Below are 19,167 nucleotides of genomic sequence, written 5' to 3'. Positions count from 1 at the left end.
TGTGACCAGGTGGGGACTCGATTGCTCTTGTGCACACTGAGACCGATAAGCTGCACTTTTTGCCACCCTGAGCCAAGGACTTGTCATGTTTTGACAAATGCTGTACCCTAGTGTACTTTTTGCTCATTATAATATCATTATAATACCAAAACACACCTCCATCCCAAAAGCTACCCGCCTCCAAAGTGCGACCACCCCTCACTGAGCATGCGCCCTGAATTTCTTGGAGCCTATTACTTTAAACGGAGACGGGAGAACTTTTCACCAATCATAACTAAGATATGCTTGACTAGAGCCACTCAAGCTCCACCTAAAAGATAGAAAATAATATAAATTGGCCCAAGAGAGAGGGGATGTTAGGGAAGATACCACCGTCAGGGGAGATACCATCCCGAGGAAATACAACATCCTTAGGACCTCCTGACGACGGGCTGAGCCTCTCTTCCCCCCCATTGGGATGCCTTTGGGTGAGATCTGAATACTTGCTTATAAATCTCTATAGAGTCTTTGATCCTTTTAATGCGTTTATTTCTAGGCTGTGCACCTGTAACACCTGTATTTCATGCATACTAGCTTGCTTTTGCAGACAGTCACTATCACCGGCAATCCAAAAGAACCTGATTATCTGTTGTTGTAATAAACCATACTTGATTGCATTGTGATAGCTCTCATTAAGTGCAACTAGGGTAAGGGTAGTTATCCGTGACTGTGATAATTCAGTGTTCTGAATCCAACCAGACCCCCAGACGGTTAACGCGTTATTGGTGAATGTCTGACCGGACCCCCAGACGGTTAATGAGTTATTGGTGAATGTCTGACTGGTTCAGTACCCTGAATCCGGCCGGGCCCGTAACGGTTAATCAGCTACACCCCTTAACGCGACACTAGGTCAACCATTTCCTTCTGGAGAGGGCCCACAATTTCCATGGTCTTCCTTTTATAAATGATGTACCTATAGAAGCCCTTCTTGTTGCCCTTGATGTCCCTGGTGAAATTCAGTTTTATTTGGGCATTACCTTTCCTAACTCTATCATTGGACATACTGACAGGCCTGTAGTTTCTAGGACCCTCAGTTCCAGGGAACTCCAGTCTCTGGAAGTCCCCCTAGGTCCTGAAGGCAGAGGTGGGTGTCATGGGTACAGGTGTGCCCAGATGGATGAGCTTTTCAAACAGGTGGCTCTGTTGCAAGAGGAGCTCACCAGACAACAAAGCATTCAGGAATCTGAGCAGGAGATTGACAAATGGTATTATACATTGACACGGTCCAAGCAACAGCCTGTTGCAGGAAGAACGGCCAAAAACACGACAGACACTAGTATGGTCAGATCATGCTCTCCCTTTATTACCCGAATAGCCTGACTTTTATAGCAAACTTAACAGGGGCGGATAGTGTCTCACACAAGATTATTGGTCAAAAGCACTCAGACAAACAACTGCAAGAAAACAACCCCACCTGCAAGAAAACAACTCCCTTGTGATTAGCAGTCACGTAGATCCCGTCCTTGAAGCCAGCTGCTGGCAACAATATTTTTTAAATTCCTCAATCAGGCGATGTGGGAACACTGTCATGGGAACTTCTCATAGTCGTCCTGGCAGCTTGATTTGCTCAGCTGCAGCAAGTCATGGCCTCCTTTCTGTTTCAAAAATCCCTCAACAACAGCCCTGCCTTAAGTCCAGGCAATGGGTAGGTAAACAAGCTTGCAGCCCTGAATGAGCACATTTGAAAGACTCACAGGACAAGAGAGAGTGTATCCTTGTCTCTGATCGGAGCTGGAAGATGAGCTCCCCCTTGCCACTGAAGTGCCTCTGTGCAACAGATATAAGTCCATGGTGGCAGTTCTCTGTGCAACAGATATATGTCCAGGGTGGCAGTTCTGCTACCCTCCCACCCCTCGCCCCCACTTTTCCAGTAATTGAAAAATCTATTAGTTCGTGATCACTGTGCCCAAGATGGCCTCCAACCTTCTTATCACCCATAAGTCCTTCTTCATGGTCCTCTCCAGGTTCCCAAGATCGTTGAAAAATAATTGAGAGACGTCCCGCGATGACATCAGCCAGCTCTTTAAGCACCTTGGGATGGATCCCATCCGGACCCATGGACTTGTATGGATCCAGGTGGAGCAGTAAATCCCGCACACATTCAAGGTCGGTTGGGAGTTTGTCTTTCCCACCGTCATGGTTCTCCAGCTCAGGGCACCCTGGGTCCCAAAGCCCATCATCAGCACTGAAGACAGAGGTGAAGAAGGCATTAAATGTCTCTGCTTTTCCTATGTCACTGTCTGTGAGGAGACCTTCCCCGTCAAGTAGCGGCCCTATATTTTCTTTGTTTCTCCTTTTTCTGTTAACATATCTAAAAAAAACTTTTTTATTGTCTCCCACAGACATGGCCAGCTTCAACTCTAGTTGAGCTTTGGCCCCACAAATTTTCTCCCTACAAACATGAACAGCATCCCTATATTCCTTCCTCGTCGCCTGACCCTCCTTCCAGCAGCCGTACTGTTTCTTTGGGTCTCACTCAAAGTGCTGCGGTCAATGGTTCAATGTCCAGGTGGAGATCAGTAATGTGTGGTGTTCCTCAGGGGTCAGTATTGAGACCAGTGCTATTTAACATCTTTGTTGGTGACATAGTGGGATCGAGTGCACCCTCAGCAAGTTTGCCGACAACAGCAAGCTGTGTGGTGCAGATGACATGCTGAAGGGAAGGGATGCCATCCAGAGGGACCCTGACAGGCTCAAGAGGTGGGCCCATGCAAACAACATGAGGTTCAACAAGGGCAAGTTCAAGGTCCTGTACCTGTGTCAGGGCAAACCCAAACATGAATATAGCCTGGGTGATGAGTGAATAGAGTAGTCCTGCGGAGAAGGACTTTGGGGTAATGGTGGATGAAAAATTCAACATGAGCTGACAATGTGCAAATAAAGCCCAGAAAATCAACTGTATCCTTGTCTGCATCAAAAGAAGCATGGCCACCAGGGAGGTGATTCTCCCCCTCTACTCTGCTCTCATGAGACCCCACCTGGAGTACTGTGTTCATTTCTGGGGCCCACAGCATAAGAAAGACATGGACCTATTAGAGTGGGTCCAGAGGAAAGCCATGAAGATGATCAGAGGTCTGGAGCACCTCTCCTATTAAGAAAGGCTGAGAAAGCTGGGGTTGTTTAGCCTAGAGAAGAGAAGGATCTAGGGAGACACAGTGGCCTTTGAGCACCTAAAGGGGGCCTACAGGAAAGATGGGGAGAGACTCTTTATCAAGGAATGTAGCAACACAACAAGGGGTAACAGCTTTAAATTAAAAGAGGGTAAGTTTAGGTTGAATATAAGAAAGAAAATCTTTACTGTGAGGGTGGTGAGGCACTGGAAAAGGTTGCCCAGAGAAGTTGTGGATGTCCTCTCCCTGGAAGTGTTCAAGGCCTGGTTGGATGGGGCTTTGGGCAACCTGATCTCATGGAAGGCGTCCCTGCCCATGGCAGGGGGGTTGGAACTAGATGATCTTTAAGGTCCCTTCCAACCCAAACCATTCTATTAGTCTATGATTCATTCATTTTTTCTGTTTAACATATGATAAATATTATTCAGTGTTGCCTGAAATAGTCTTCCCCTGACTTGACAATAGAGAGTCCCTAGAAACTGGTCTCCAATCTATATAGCTTGCCTACCTCCTTCTATTTCGTGCAGGTGTGCTGCAGTGTTCCCCAGAGAAGTGATGTTGGTTGGACCGAGACAAAGGAGGCTGCCTATTTGATGTCATCTCCCACGGTCGTATTGGTGGTGATGCAGTTGGTGATGACACTGTATAGTCAAAGACTGAATGAGAAAGGCGTTGTCTCTTGGGACTCGACCTATCTTCACTCTGTGGCAATATAAAAAAAAAAAAAAGAAAAACCCTCAGCTGAGTGATTTGTTTCCCATACTGAAACTCCAATATTATTTTCTTCACCTAGCATTAGAGAAACACACTTAACAAACTAGATCAAAACACCATAAAATTAAAAAACTATAAATAGTTATAAAATCTACTGCCTTCATAATGTAAACACTTATTTGTCCGCATGAGCATTTTTACTAAAGCATATTTTAGCAGCATCAAGGTATTTTAAATACTAATGCTAAGATAACAACATAAGATATATCAGATAAAGGAGTAAACATTTACTTCAGAAGAAGGAGGTATGTCACATTTTGTTATAATATCCAGCACAGGCACCCTTCCCTCCCCTGACAGATATAGGATATAAACGCATAAGTGATGAAAAGACCTTTTTGGAGAAGATAAGCTGTCGTGGTTCCGCTTGAGTGGGCAGCCGAGCTCCACCACAGCCATTCTCTCACTCCCCCTCCTCAAAGAGGAATGGGGAGAAAATATGTGAAAAGGGCTCAAGGGTTGAGATAAGGACAAGAAAATCACGCAATAATTATTGTAACGGGCAAAACAGACTCAGCATAAGAAGATAGTAAGATTTATTGCTCATTACTAACAAGCTAGAGAAGTGAGAAACAAAGGAAAGAAACCAAAAACACCTTCCCCCCCCCATCCACCCTCTTCCACCTCCTCCCCCCAAGCGGCGCAGGGGAACGGGGGAATGGGGGTTATGGTCAGTCTACAGCGCTTCTTCTCTGCCGCTCCTTCTCGGTCACTCTCGTCCCCTGTGCTGTGGGGTCCCACCCACGGGATGCAGTACTTGATGAACTGATCCAGTGTGGGCTTCCCACAGGCAGCAGCTCTTCAATAACTGCTCCAGATATGGGTCCGTACCATGGGGTCCATCCCTCAGGAGAAAACTGATCCAACCTGGGTCCCCTACGGGCAGCAGCTCCTGCCAGGTCACCTGCTCCTGTGTGGTCTCCTCTCCACGGGCTACAGGTCCGGCCCGGAACCTGCTCCGGCAGGGGTCTTCCACAGGTGGCAGCCTCCGTCGGTGCAGGGCCACCTGCTCCACCGTGGTCTCCTCCACGGGCTGCAGCGTGGAACCCTGCTCCACCGTGGTACTCCATGGGCTGCAGGGGGACATCCTGCTTCACCATGGTCCTCACCACAGGCCGCAGGGGACTTCTGCTCCGGCGCCTGGAGCACCTCTCCCCCTCCTTCTACACTGACCTTGGCGCCGTTCCTCACTCCCTTCACTCTCCCAGCTGCTGTGTGGCGCAGCGTTTTTTTCCCTGTCTTAAATCTGCTCTCACAGAGGCGCAAAACAACATCGCTTATTGGCTCAGCTCTGGAAAACAATGGGGCCCTTCCCAAACATGGGGCAGCTTCTAGATCTTTCTCACAGAAACCACCCCTATGGCCCCCTGCTACCAAAACCTTGCCACGTAAACCCACTACGTAAGCGCAGACTTCAAATCTGTGCAATCTATATTTGCTAGTACATAGATGCCATCTAGAGCTCTAGTTCAGCATATGCACTCCATTCCTACGAGGTGCATGCTAGCATAGTTCCTCCCCAGATGCAGGACCTTGCACTTCCCCTTGTTGAAAATCATGAGGTTCCTGTAAGCCCATTTCTCCAGCCTGTCAAGGTCCTTCTAGAGGGCAGCACTACTCTCTGGCATATCAGCCACTCCTCCCATTTTTGTATCATCAGCAAACTTGTTGATGGTACACTCTGCCCCATTATCCAGATCATTAATGAAGATGTTAAACAGGACTGGACCCAGTATTGATTCCTGTTTATCGTGATTTCCTTAAAATGAAGCTGGCGTGAATACAATTATCCAGTCTGGTCAACTCATACGGTCTGATATCATAGTTGACCCTGCTTTGAGTAAGAGGTTGGATTAGAAAACTCCTGAGATCCCTTCAGACCTGAATTATCCTATGAATCTATGAAACATATATTTGCTCATCCCCCACTCACTTTTGAATTCCTTCATAAACTGCAATTTAACTTGAAAGAACAAAGAAGTCAAAGACTTCTGGTGTAAAGTTTCATTAAACCACATAGACTAGTCTAGGTTGGAAAAGACCTTCAAGACCATCAAGTCCAAAGTCCATCAAGTCCACATGACCACGAAATGGGCAATTCCTCAGGAAGGGCTCCCACTTCCATAAGATCAGCCTCCTTAAACACCAGAAAAACCCATCTATGTGAAGACATTTCAAGTGCCCCAGCCATGAGAAAGAGCTTAAATCAGAATATGCATCTTAGAATCATAGAATATCCTAAGTTGGAAGGGATCCACAAGGATCATCAAGTCCAACTCCTGGGTCCCCAAAGGACCACTCAAAAAATTAGACTATGTGTTTGAGAGTGTTATCCAAACACTTCTTGAACTCCAGCAGGCTTGGTGCCGTGATTACTTCCCTGGGGAGCCTCTTCCATTGCCCAAACACCCTCTCTGTGAAGAACCTTTTCCTGATATCCAGCCTGAACCTCCCCTGATGCAGCTTTATGCCATTCCCTCGGGTCCTATTGCTGGTCACCAGAGACTGTATTTCCTGTGACGGTCCCCTGGTCCAGGCTTAGCAACTTAATGAGACAGTGCCTTCAGGACTCTCAGATTCACCTCATCACATCCTATGGAAATTAGCTTTCCTAACTTGATCCCTGGCTGCTCAGACAATGTCTCTGTATTCTTCCCATGTTACCCACATTTGCTTCCACCCTCTGTAAGCTTCTTTTCTGTGCTCGAGGTTGGCCAGGAGCTCCTTGTTCATCCATGCAGGCCTCCTGGCATTTTTGCCCAACTTCCTCTTTGGTGGGATGCATTGCTCCTGAGCTTGGAGGAGGTGATCCTTGAATATTAGCCAGCTTTCTTGGGCTCCTCTTCCCTCCAGGGCTTTATTCCAGGGCACTCTACCAAGCAGATCCCTAAAGAGGACAAAGTCTGCTCTCCTGAAGTCTGTGGTAGTGAGCTTGCTGCGTGCCCTCCTTGCTGCCATAAGGATCTTGAACTCCACCATTTCATGGTCACTGCAGCCAAGGCTACCCTTGAGCTTCACATTCCCCACCAGCCCCTCCTTGTTGGTGAGAACCAGGTCTAGCATAGCTCTGCTCCTCATTGGCTCCTCTCTTACTTGGAGAAGGAAGTTATCATCAGTGCATTCCAGGAGCCTCCTGGATTGCCTATGCCCTGCTGTGCATTCCCATGGATATCATGGATATCAGGGTGGTTGAAGTCCCCCCTGAGGACCAGGGCTTGTGAACGTGAGGCTGCATCTATCTGTCTGTAGAGGGCCTCATCTGCTTGGTCTTCCTGGTCAGGTGGCCTGTAGCAGAACCAGCCCCCACTCCCACCCCACCCCCACCCCACCCCCCATATTATGTCACCTGTCCCTGCCCTCTCCCCTCCCTTTAATCCTAACCCATAAACTCTGTCAGCTCCTCATCTATCCCCAGGCAGAGCTCCTTTCACTCCAGCTGGTCATTGACATAGAAGGTGACATCCCCTGCTTGTCTCCCCTGCCTGTCCTTCCTGAAGAGCCTGTATCCTTCCATTACAACACTCCAGTCGTGAGAACCATGCCACCATATCTCTGTGATGCTAATAAGATCATAGCTCTCCAGGCGTCCGCACATTTCTAATGCCTCCTGTTTTATCCCCATGCAATGCACATTTGTGTAGAGGCATTTACGTTGGGCTCCTGTCCTGGTTTTAGTTAGAACAGAATTAATTTTCTTCCTAGTAGCTGGTGGAATGCTGTGTTTTGGCTTAGGATGAGAAGAGTGCTGATAACACCCCGATGTTTTAATTGTTGCAGAGCAGTGCTTATACCAAGCCAAGGACATCTCAGCCTTTTGCTCTGTCCTGCCAACAGGCAGGCTGGGGGTGCAGTAAGAGCTGGGAGGGGACAGACCCAGGACAGGTGACCCAAACTAGCCAAAGGGGTATTCCATACCATCTGACGTCATGCTAAACAATATATAGGGGTGGCTAGCCGGGGGGAGGGGGCCGGACTGCTCGGGGTTAGGCTGGGCATCGGTCAGCGGGTGGTGAGCAATTGCATTGTGCATCACTTGTTTGTACATATTATTATTACTTTCCTATTATCATAATTGTAACATTATTGTTATTATTGTTATTATTATTTTGTTATTATTATTTTCCTGTCTTATTAAACTGTCTTTATCTCAACTCACGGGCTTCACTTTCCATTTCTCTCCCCCGTCCCAGAGAGGGAGGGGGGAGGGTGAGCGAACGGCTGCGTGGTATTTAGCTGCCAGCCGGGTTAAACCACGACAGCTCCTGATGAGACTTTTATTGGCTGGAATGGCTGGTATTCCTTTGTGCTGCTCTTCAGATGCTTTCCTGCTGACCTCTGCTCTCTGAGTCCATGCTGGTATATTAACAGGATAGGTGATATTCCATCTTCTAGTAACTAAGCTAAGTAGGTATCCTTCTATTTGTCTTCCAAATATTAAAATCCTAAAGATTATGTGTATTATCCACATTTTTATCATTTTTATCATCTGTACTGTTCTTCTGCCTTAATTACTATTTGGTTCTCTAGAATGGTGTCAATTGGAGTCTAAAGATCATTCTCCAAAAGAAGAAATTTGGGATATAACTTTTAAAACTTTGAAAGATGTACTAATATAACTATATTAGCTGCTCTATATAAATATCAAGTTAATCCCATCATAATTAACTATAATTTTTGGATTCCAATTGTGTATGGAGATAGAGCATTGCATAATACTAACAGAACTATTGATAGCACAAGGTGCAAAATGGCACATCCTCGTGGCTCTGCGCTGGACTCTCTCAAGCAGTTCCCTGTCCTTCTTGAACTGAGGGGCCCAGAACCTAATGCAATATTCCAGATTAAGTCTCACCAGGGCAGAGTAGAGGGGGAGGAGAACCTCTCTCGATCTACTCACCACACCTCTTCTAAAACACCCTAGGATGCCATTGGCCTTTTTGGCCACAAGGGCACAGTGCTGGCTCATGGTCATCCCGCTGTCCACCAGGACCCCCAGGTCCCTTTCCCCTATGCTGCTCTCCAGCAGGGCAGTCCCCAACTTATACTGCTACCTGAAGTTGTTCTCACCCAGATGCAGGACTTTACACTTGCCAATATTATATTTCATTAAATTTCTCCCTGCCCAACTCTCCAGCCTGTCTAGTTCTCGCTGGATGGCAGCACAGCCTTCTGGCTTGTCAGCCACTCCTCCCAGCTTAGTGTCATCAGCAAACTTGCTGACAGTGCACTCTATTCCTTCGTCCAAGTCACTGATGAATATATTGAATGATACTGGTCCCAGTACCGACCCTTGAGGGACTCCACTAGATACAGGCCTCCAACTAGACTCTGTTCCATTGACCACAACTCTCTTTTCTTCAGCCAGTTCACAGTCTACCTCACTACCCGAGCATCCACACCACATTTCCTCAGTTTAGCTGCAAGGATGCTGTGGGAGACAGTGTCAAATGCTTTATATATCCTGAGTCGGAAGGGACCCACAAGGATCATCAAGTCCAATTCCTGGGACCCCAAAGGATCACCCAAAAAATTAGACTGTGTGTTTGAGAGTGTTATCCAAACGCTTCTTGAACTCTACCAGGCTCAGTGCCATGACCACTTCTCTGGGGAGCCTCTTACAATGCCTGACCACCCTCTCGGTGAAGAACCTTTTCCTGATATCCAGCCTGAACCTCCCTTGATGCAGCTTCAAGATGTTTCCTCGGGTCCTATCACTGGTCACCACAGAGAAGAGATCAGTGCCTAACCCTCCACTCTCCCTTGTGAAGAAGCTGTAGACTGCAATGAGGTCTCCCCTCAGTCTTCTCTTCTCCAGGCTGAACAAACCAAGTGACTTCAGCCGCTTCTCATGCGTCTTCCCATCCAGACTCTTCACCATTTTTGTATCCCTCCTTTGGACACATTTTTATATTTTCCTTATACTGTGGTGCCCAAAACTGGTCAGAATACTCGTGGTGAGGCTGCATCAGCTCGGGGTACAGCAGGACAATCACTTCCTTCGTCCAGCTAACAATACTGTGCTTGATGCATACCAGAATACAGCTAGCCCTTTGGCTGCCAAGGCACACTGCTGGCTCATGTTCAGCTTGCTGTCGACCAAAGACCCCAGATCCCTTTCCACAAGGCTGCTTTTAAGCCTGTCGTCCCACAGTTTCCTAGTCTGTACATATATCCAGGATTACCCCTTCCAAAGTACCACATCCAACCTTTTCTTAAATACCCCCAGGGATGGTGACTCTACCAGTTCGCTGTGCAACCCATTCCAGTGACTAACCACTTGCTCAAAAAATCTTCAAGTCCTACATCCAAATCATTTATGAAAACATTAAGGAGAACTGGCCCTAAAACAGAGCCCTGCAGAACCCCACTAAGTGACTGGCCACCAGCCTGATGTAACCCCATTTATAAGAACCCTTTGGGTCCGACCTGTCAGCCGACCTGTTCATCCATCTTATTATGCTTTTATCTAACTGTATTCTGGTCATTTTGTCCAGAAGGATACTGTGAGACAGTATCCAAAGCTTTACTGAAATCCAAAAACATTACATCAACTGTCTTCCCTTGGTCAACTAGATGGGTGATCTTGTCGTAAAAAAACCAACATGTTTGTTAAACATGGTCTTCCCCTCATGAACCCACGTTGGCTGTTACCAGTGACTGCGTTGTCCTTCAAGTGTTTTTCAGTAACTCAACAGGCTAATCTTTGTCATTTTACCAGGCACTGAAGTGAGACTGACAGGCCTGTAATTACCAGGGTCTTCTTTCTTGCCCTTCTTGAAAACTGGGACAACGTTTGTCATCTTCCAGTTGGCTGTGACCTCTTGAGAGTCCCAAGACCACTGAAAAATATTTGAGAGAGGTCTTGCAATGACATCAGCCAGCTGAGTACCCTGTGATGAATCCCATCAGGCTCCATAGACTTGTATGCATCCAGGTGGAGCAGCAAATCCCACACTAGTTTGGGGTTGACTGGGAGTTTATCGTTCCCGCAGTCACGGTCCTCCAACTCGGGGCAGCTGGGGTCCCAGAGCCCATGATCAGTGTTGAAAACAGAGGCGAAGAAGGCATTAAACGTCTCAGCTTTGTCTGCATCCATATTTGCGATGTGACCATCCTCATCAAATAACAGACCAATGTTTTCTCTGGTCCTCCTTTTGCTGTTAAAATACTTTAAAAAGCCCTTTTTATTGTCCCCCACAGTACAGGATGGCTTCAACTCTAATTGAGCTTTGGCAGCACAAATTTTCTTCCTTCAGTGGTGAACAATATCTCTGTACCCCTCCCATGCCTACGAGTTATATTTGTTTTTTCATACAACAAATTAAACGTTCAACTGTCCGTTTCCATAGACCAGCAATATTCATCCTTTCCTTTTGTAGTGGTTTTACCCTACTGGGCATCTAAACTCCACCACAACTGCTCTCTCACTCCAAAATGGTGATACTCCGAAATCTCTGCCTTCTGGCCAGTCCATGATCTCTTCCAGGATTCCTGAGCATTACTTGAAAAATGCATTAAACATCTCTGCTTTGTCTATGTCCCTGTTTGTTAGGTGACCATCCTCATCAAGTATCAGACCAATGTTTCCTCTGGTCCTCCTTTTCCCATTAACTTTCTTTAAAAAGCCTTTCTTATTGTCCCCTACATTGCTGGCCAGCTTCAACTCTGAGCCTTGGCCGCACAACTGCTCTCTCACTCCAAAATGGTGATACTCCGAAATCTCTGCCTTCTGGCCAGTCCATGATCTCTTCCAGGATTCCTGAGCATTACTTGAAAAATGCATTAAACATCTCTGCTTTGTCTATGTCCCTGTTTGTTAGGTGACCATCCTCATCAAGTATCAGACCAATGTTTCCTCTGGTCCTCCTTTTCCCATTAACTTTCTTTAAAAAGCCTTTCTTATTGTCCCCTACATTGCTGGCCAGCTTCAACTCTGAGCCTTGGCCGCACAAATTTTCTCCCTACAAAGGTGAGCAGCATCCCCATAGTCCTCCCATGTCGCCTGACCTTGCTTCCAGTGACCATACACTTTCTTTTTCTGCCTAAGCTCTTGAAGAAGATCCCTGCTCAGCCAGGCTGGCCTTCTGCCCCTACTGCTTGACTTCCGACATTTTGGAATTGCCTATTCCTGTACTCCTAGGAGGTGGTACTTAAAAACCAACCAGCACTAATGGACCCCAATGTCTTTAAAAGTAGTTTTCCAGGGGACCTCACTAACTAGTTTCCTGCGCAGTCAGAAGTCTGCTCTCCCCCAGTCCAGGGCTGAAGTTTTGGTGGCAGTTTTCCTCCTATTGCCAAAGATTTTTAACTCAACTACATCTTTTTACGTGTTAGACAATTTTCCCAAAGACAAATCACTAGGAAACTAGACAAGAATGATTTGTGGCCTGCCTCAGAACATTCAGGCTAGGGACAAGTAACTTTTTATATCAAGATAACAGGAGACAACACAAAAACATACACAAGAAAAAAAATCAGAAAGAAGATTTGAATGTAGGAAGGATACAGAGGGTTCAGAGAATTTGGCAGATCAATAAAATACAGCAAAGGGATAAAGTACTTACTACTCTACCTACACTTCATATCTACCTTTGGCTAGACATCTCTTCATTTAGTGTCCAAGAAAGGCTTCAGAGTTAAAATGAACATGCTTTATACAGGGCAGGAGGTGTTAATCTTGGGGAAATGGTTATTTTATCTTTTTCATTTGGAGAACATTACTTCAAAGACAGCAGAAATGCAAATTACTATGTGGTTAGCCTTCATCACAATTCAAAATTACTAATTATTATCAACTCAGGAATAGCTATGCTAAGAACTAATTGCCTTTTATGTTAAGCAATAGTATCAACATTCCAATTTGTTTGCCATTAGAAAGAAAAAAAAAAAAGATAAAATCGTTGTCTGAACTACATATAATTATGTTTTTAAAATGGACTTCTATATGTTTTTCTGCACTGAAAATAAAGAAGTCAAGGGCTGAACTTCAGGTTATTTTATAAGTTGTCATAAAACCACCCCCAAAAAACCTGGTGGCTTTATTTAGTTTTAACTATAAATAAATAGATTCCCATGTGATGGCTACAGTGAGGTTATAAAAGCATGCTATGAAAATGTAATAGGTGAAAATAACAAGGTTTTTGTAGTGGGGGGCTACAGGGGTAGCCTCTGTGAGAAGAGGTAAGGGGCTGCACTGTGCCAGATACAGACGGTTCCATACAGCTTGGCAGGAACCTCACCACTGGCCAAAGCTGAGACAATCAACAAAGCTGATGTGTCCTCTGTGAAGTGACAGCCATTCAACTGGCTTTAGATATTGCTGAACGAGAAAAGTGGCCAGTGCTCTATCTCTATACTGACTCCTGGATGGTGGCAAATGCCCTGTGGGGGTGGTTACGGTAATGGAAGCAGAACAACTGGCAGCGCAGAGGTAAACCAATCTTGGATGCCACATTGTCGTGGTTTAACCCAGTCGGCAGCTAAACACCACACAGCCATTCGCACACCCTCCCCCCTCACTCTCTGGGATGGGGGAGAGAAGCGGGAAAGTGAAGCCCGTGAGTTGAGATAAAGACAGTTTATTAAGACAGGAAAATAATAATAACAATAATAATAATAACAATAATGATGATAATAGTACTTCTAATAATAACGAAATGGTGGAGTTCACTACTCTTGGCGAGGCCAGGAAGGGGACAAGTAAAACCGCTGTATTGGACTTTCGGAGGCCTGACTTTGAGCTGCTCAGGACACTAGTTGGTGGAGTCCCTTGGGAGGTGGTTCTGAAGAGCAGAGGGGTCCAGGAAAGCTGGGCGCTCTTCAAGAGGGAAATCTTAATGGCACAGGAACGGTCTGTCCCCACGTGCCCAAAGATGAGCTGGCGGGGAAGAAGACCAGCCTGACTCAACAGAGAATTGTGGCTTGATCTTAGGAGAAAAAAGAGGGTTTATAATCTTTGGAAAAGTGGGCAGGCCACTAGGGAGGACTTTAAGGATGTAGCGAGGCTGTGCAGGGACAAAATTAGGAAGGCCAAAGCTCATCTGGAGCTCAATCTGGCTACTGCCGTTAAAGATAACAAAAAACGTTTCTATAAATACATCAACACAAAAAGGAGGACTAAGGAGAATCTCCATCCTTTACTGGATGCGGGGGGAAACTTAGTTACAAGAGATGAGGAAAAGGCAGAGGTGCTTAATGCCTTCTTTGCCTCAGTCTTTAGTGGCAATACCGGTTGTTCTCTGGATACTCAGTCCCCTGAGCTGGTGGAAGGGGATGGGGAGCAGGATGTGGCACTCACTATCCATGAAGAACTGGTTGGTGACCTGCTACGGCACTTAGATGTGCACAAGTCGATGGGGCCGGATGGGATCCACCCAAGGGTACTGAGAGAACTGGCAGAGGAGCTGGCCAAGCCACTGTCCATCATTTATCAGCAGTCCTGGTGATCGGGGGAGGTCCCAGTTGACTGGCGGCTAGCAAATGTGACGCCCATCTACAAGAAGGACCGGAGGGTAGACCCAGGAAACTATGGGCCTGTTAGTCTGACTTCAGTGCCAGGGAAGCTCATGGAACAGATTATCTTGAGTGTCATCACGCGGCACTTGCAGGGCAACCAGGCGTTTGGGCCCAGTCAGCATGGCTTTAGGAAAGGCAGGTCCTGCTTGACGAACTTGATCTCCTTCTATGACAAAGTGACGCTCTGGGTGGATGAGGGAAAGGCTGTGGATGTGGTCTACCTTGACTTCAGCAAGGCTTTTGACACCTTCTCCCACAGCATTCTCCTCAAGAAACTAGCTGCTCTTGGCTTGGACTGGCGCACGCTTCGTTGGGTTAGAAACTGGCTGGATAGCCGGGCCCAAAGAGTCATGGTGAATGGAGTCAAGTCCAGTTGGAGGCAAGTCACTAGTGGCGTCCCCCAGGGCTCGGTGCTGGGGACGGTCCTCTTTAATATCTTCATCGATGATCTGGACGAGGGCATCGAGTGCACCCTCAGTAAGTTCGCAGATGACACCAAGCTATGTGCATGTGTCGATCTGCTTGAGGGTAGGAAGGCTCTGCAGGAGGATCTGGATAGGCTGCACCGATGGGCTGAGGTCAACTGCATGAAGTTCAACAAGGCCAAGTGCTGGGTCCTGCACCTGGGGTGCAATAACCCCAAACAGAGATACAGGCTGGGAGAGGAATGGTTGGAGAGCTGCCAGGCAGAGAAGGACCTGGGAGTGATGGTGGATAGTCAGCTGAATATGAGCCAGCAGTGTGCTCAGGTGGCCAAGAAGGCCAACAGCATCCTGGCTTGCATAAGAAACAGTGTGACCAGCAGGGCTAGGGAGGTGATTGTCCCCCTGTACTCAGCTCTGGTGAGGCTGCACCTTGAGTACTGTGTTCAGTTTTGGGCCCCTCGCTACAAGAAGGACATGGAGGTGCTTGAGCGGGTGCAGAGAAGGGCGACGAAGCTGGTGAGGGGTCTGGAGAACAAGTTCTACGAGGAGCGGCTGAGGGAGCTGGGCTTGTTCAACCTGGAGAAGAGGAGGCTCAGGGGCGACCTTATCGCTCTCTATAGGTACCTCAAGGAGGCTGTAGTGAGGTGGGGGCTGGTCTGTTCTCCCACGTGCCTGGTGACAGGACGAGGGGGAATGGGCTTAAGTTGCGCCAGGGGAGTTTTAGGTTAGATGTTAGGAAGAACTTCTTTACTGAAAGGGTTGTTAAGCATTGGAACAGGCTGCCCAGGGAAGTGGTGGAGTCACCATCCCTGGAAGTGTTCAAAAGACGTTTAGATGTAGAGCTTAGGGATATGGTTTAGTGGAGGACTGCTAGCGTTAGGTCAGAGGTTGGACTCGATGATCTTGAGGTCTCTTCCAACCTAGAAATTCTGTGATTCTGTAATGTGTACAAACAAGTGATGCACAATGCAATTGCTCACCACCCGCTGACCGATGCCCAGCCTAACCCCGAGCAGTCCGGCCCCCCTCCCCGGGCTAGCCACCCCTATATATTGTTCAGCATGACATCAGATGGTATGGAATACCCCTTTGGCTAGTTTGGGTCAGCTGTCCTGGGTCTGTCCCCTCCCAGCTCCTGCTGCACACCCAGTTTGCCTGTTGGCAAGACAGAGCAAGAAGCTGAGACATCCTTGGCTTGGTGCAAGCACTGCTCTGCAACAATTAAAACATTGTTTACAGTGGGTGGGACTTTGCTCCCCCAGCCTCCATCTATGAGTTCAGGAAAATGAAAGACTTGGGAAGCCTGACAGTGAAGACAGAATCAAAGGAGTTGTTGAGTACCTCAGCCTTTTCCACGTCTGTTGTTACCAGTTCTCCATTCTCATCCATCAGAGGGGGTACACTCTTCTAGGCCTTTCCTTTCTGAGCAATGTATCTATAGAATCCCTTCCTGTTATTCCTTGCATCCTTTGCCAAGCTCAGTTCCATCTATGCCTTAGCTTTCCTGATCCCATCCCAGCACATCCAGACTGCATCCCTGTACTCTCCTCAGGCCACGTGTCCCTGCTTCCACTGCCTGTGCATTTCCTTCTTACACCTCAGTTTGACCAGCAGGCCCTTGCTCAGCCATCCTGGTTGTCTGCCCTCCCTGCCGCTTTTTTACGCAGGGGGATGGAGAGTTCTTGTGCTCTAAGGAAAACATCCTTAAAGAGTCTCCAGCTCTGCTCAGCTCCTTTGTCCCAAAGGACAGTGTCATCACTACGATGGCTGCTGTATGCCATATTGTCTTACAATAAGAGACACACAGGTAATGATGAATAAATTTTGATGGAAGAGAGCAAAATGAAGTGGTGATAGACCCAGACAAGTGCAGTGGCAATGGAATCAGAACTGGTTTCAGCAAGCAACAATCCAACACCCACACCATCTCTCCTGCCCCGACAGACTGTTATGTTCCCAAAGTCATGGATTAAATGACCTCAACAGTGAGCCAATAACTGATGCTGTTTGCGTCTGTGTGAGAGCAGATTTAAGAAAGGGAATAAAAATACTGCACAAGAGCAGCTGGGAGAGTGAGAAACAGCCCTGCAGACACCAAGTGAAGAAGGAGGGGGAGGAGGTGCTCCAGATGCCGGAGCAAAAGTTCCCCCGCAGCCTGTGGAGAGGACCACAGTGAAGGAGGTTGTCCCCCTGCAGAGGGTGGATGGGGAGAAGGTGTTTTTGTTTTGTTTTATTTGTTTCTCACTTCTCTAACTTGTTAGTAATAGGTAATAAATTGCATTAATCTCCCTATGCTATGTCTAGTTTGTCCATGATAATAATTGGTGAGTGATCTCCCTGTCCTTATCTCAACCCTTTATCTTCATCGTATTTTCTCTCCCTTTCCCTTTGAGGAGAAAGGTGGCTGTGGTGGAGCTCAGCTGAGTAAAACCACCAAACCTGCCAGCAAGAAGGCTGGGGGTGTGCAAGATGCTGTTGGGGGACAGAAACAAGACAGATGACCCAAACTGGCCTAAGCGATATTCCATACCATATGAAGCCATACTGAACAATAAAACTGGGGTGGGGGAGCCGCTAGTCAGGGTCTGGCTGGGCTTTGGTCAGCAGGTGGTGAGCAATTGCATTGTGCATCACTTGCTTTGTATATATTATTATTATCCCTTCCTTTTCTGTTCTATTAATCTGTCTTTATAGTCAACCCATGAGCTTTTTTTTTTTTTTTTTTTTTTTTCCTGGATTCTTTCCCCCATCCCAGCAGAGATAATGCCAGGGTCAGAGAAGGAGAAGGAGAAAGTGCTCCAGATGTTAGAGGTGCCCCTGCAACCCATGGAAGAGACCATTCCATAGCAGATATTCACACTGCAGCCTGTGGAGGACCCCATGCTAGAGCAGACGGATATTTCCTGAATTAATTGCAGACAGTGGAGAACCCACTCTGGAGCAAAACTTTTACTGAAGTACTGCAAACCAGGACCAGGTCTCGGGATACCTAACACTATTGTTTGGCCTAAAAATCCCCCAGCTTTTTTCCCCAAAAATAGGAGGATGACACATATATTAACATGTAATGGAGTCTCAATCAATGGGATGTCACTCAGCATGACTTTTCTGTGCACAGACCACCCCAATGTTAAAGGACGATATAAATACATATACAGCTCAGAGGAAGCAATCTAGGAGGTTTCTGGAGACTGTGCAAGTTCACTAAGTGACGCAGCTGGTTAGTGAGCCTACCAGGGGAGGTGCCCTGCTAGACCTTCTGTTCACAAACAGAGAAGGACTGGTGGGAGATGTGGTGGTCAGGAGCTGTCTTGGGCAGAGTGAGCACAAAATGGTAGAGTTCTCCATTCTTGGCAAAGTCAGGAGGGGGACCAGTAAAACTGCTGTCTTGGAGCTCCGGAGGACAGACTTTGAGCTGTTCAGGACACTGGTTGGCAGAGTCCCCTGGGAGGCAGTCCTGAAGGGCAGAGGAGTCCAGGAAGGCTAGGCACTCCTAATGGCTCAGGAGCGGTCTGTTCCCATGTGCCCAAAGACAAGCTGGTGTGGAAGAAGACTGGCCTGGCCGAACAGAGAGTTGTGGCTAAAGCTTAGGAAAAAAAAAAAAAAAGAGGGTTTATGACCTTTGGAAAAGAGGGCGGGCCACTCAGGAGGACCATAAGGATGTTGTAAGGCTGTGCAGGGACAAAATTAGAAAGGCCAAAGCTCATCTGGAGCTCAATCTGGCTACTGCTGCTAAAGATAACAGAAAATGTTTTTATAAATACATTAACATGAAAAGGAGGACTAAGGAGAATCTCCATCCTTTACTGGATGCAGGGGGAAACTTAGTGACGAGAGATGAGGAAAAGGCTGAGGTGCTTAATGCCTTCTTTGCCTCAGTCTTTAGCGGTAAGACCAGTTGCTCTCTAGATACGCAGTCCCCTAAGTTGGTGGAAGGGGATGGGGAACAGAATGTGGCCTTCATAATCCATGAGGAAATGGTTGGCGACCTGCTACAGCAAGTCAATGGGGCCAGATGGGATCCACCCGAGGGTGCTCAGAGAACTGGCAGAAGAGCTGGCCAAGCCGCTTTCCATCATTTATCAGCAGTCCTGGCTATCAGGGGAGGTCCCAGTCGACTGGCGGCTAGCAAACATGACGCCCATCCACAAGAAGGACCGGAGGGTAGACCCAGGAAACTATGGGCCTGTTAGTCTGACTTCAGTGCCAGGGAAGCTCATGGAACAGATTATCTTGAGTGTCATCATGCGGCACTTGCAGGGCAACCAGGCGTTTGGGCCCAGTCAGCATGGCTTTAGGAAAGG

General features: G+C 47.3%; 1 protein-coding gene across 1 annotated transcript in view; it reads right to left on the bottom strand.

Moving 5' to 3' along the window:
- Positions 1-19,167, bottom strand: part of LOC311220852 (E3 ubiquitin-protein ligase RNF38-like) — a gene marked incomplete at both ends in the record, with an annotated part of 188,749 nt that overhangs the window by 92,953 nt on the left and 76,629 nt on the right. Inside the window, one exon of the mRNA XM_084304495.1 lies at positions 3,658-3,851. Within this exon, the coding sequence (XP_084160621.1) occupies positions 3,658-3,851 (194 nt within the window). The remainder of the gene's footprint in view (positions 1-3,657; positions 3,852-19,167) is intronic.

The sequence above is a fragment of the Netta rufina genome (genome assembly GCF_964035555.1).
Source record: "Netta rufina genome assembly, chromosome: W".
Lineage (NCBI taxonomy): Eukaryota > Metazoa > Chordata > Aves > Anseriformes > Anatidae > Netta > Netta rufina.
This window is presented reverse-complemented; position numbering and strand designations above follow the sequence as displayed.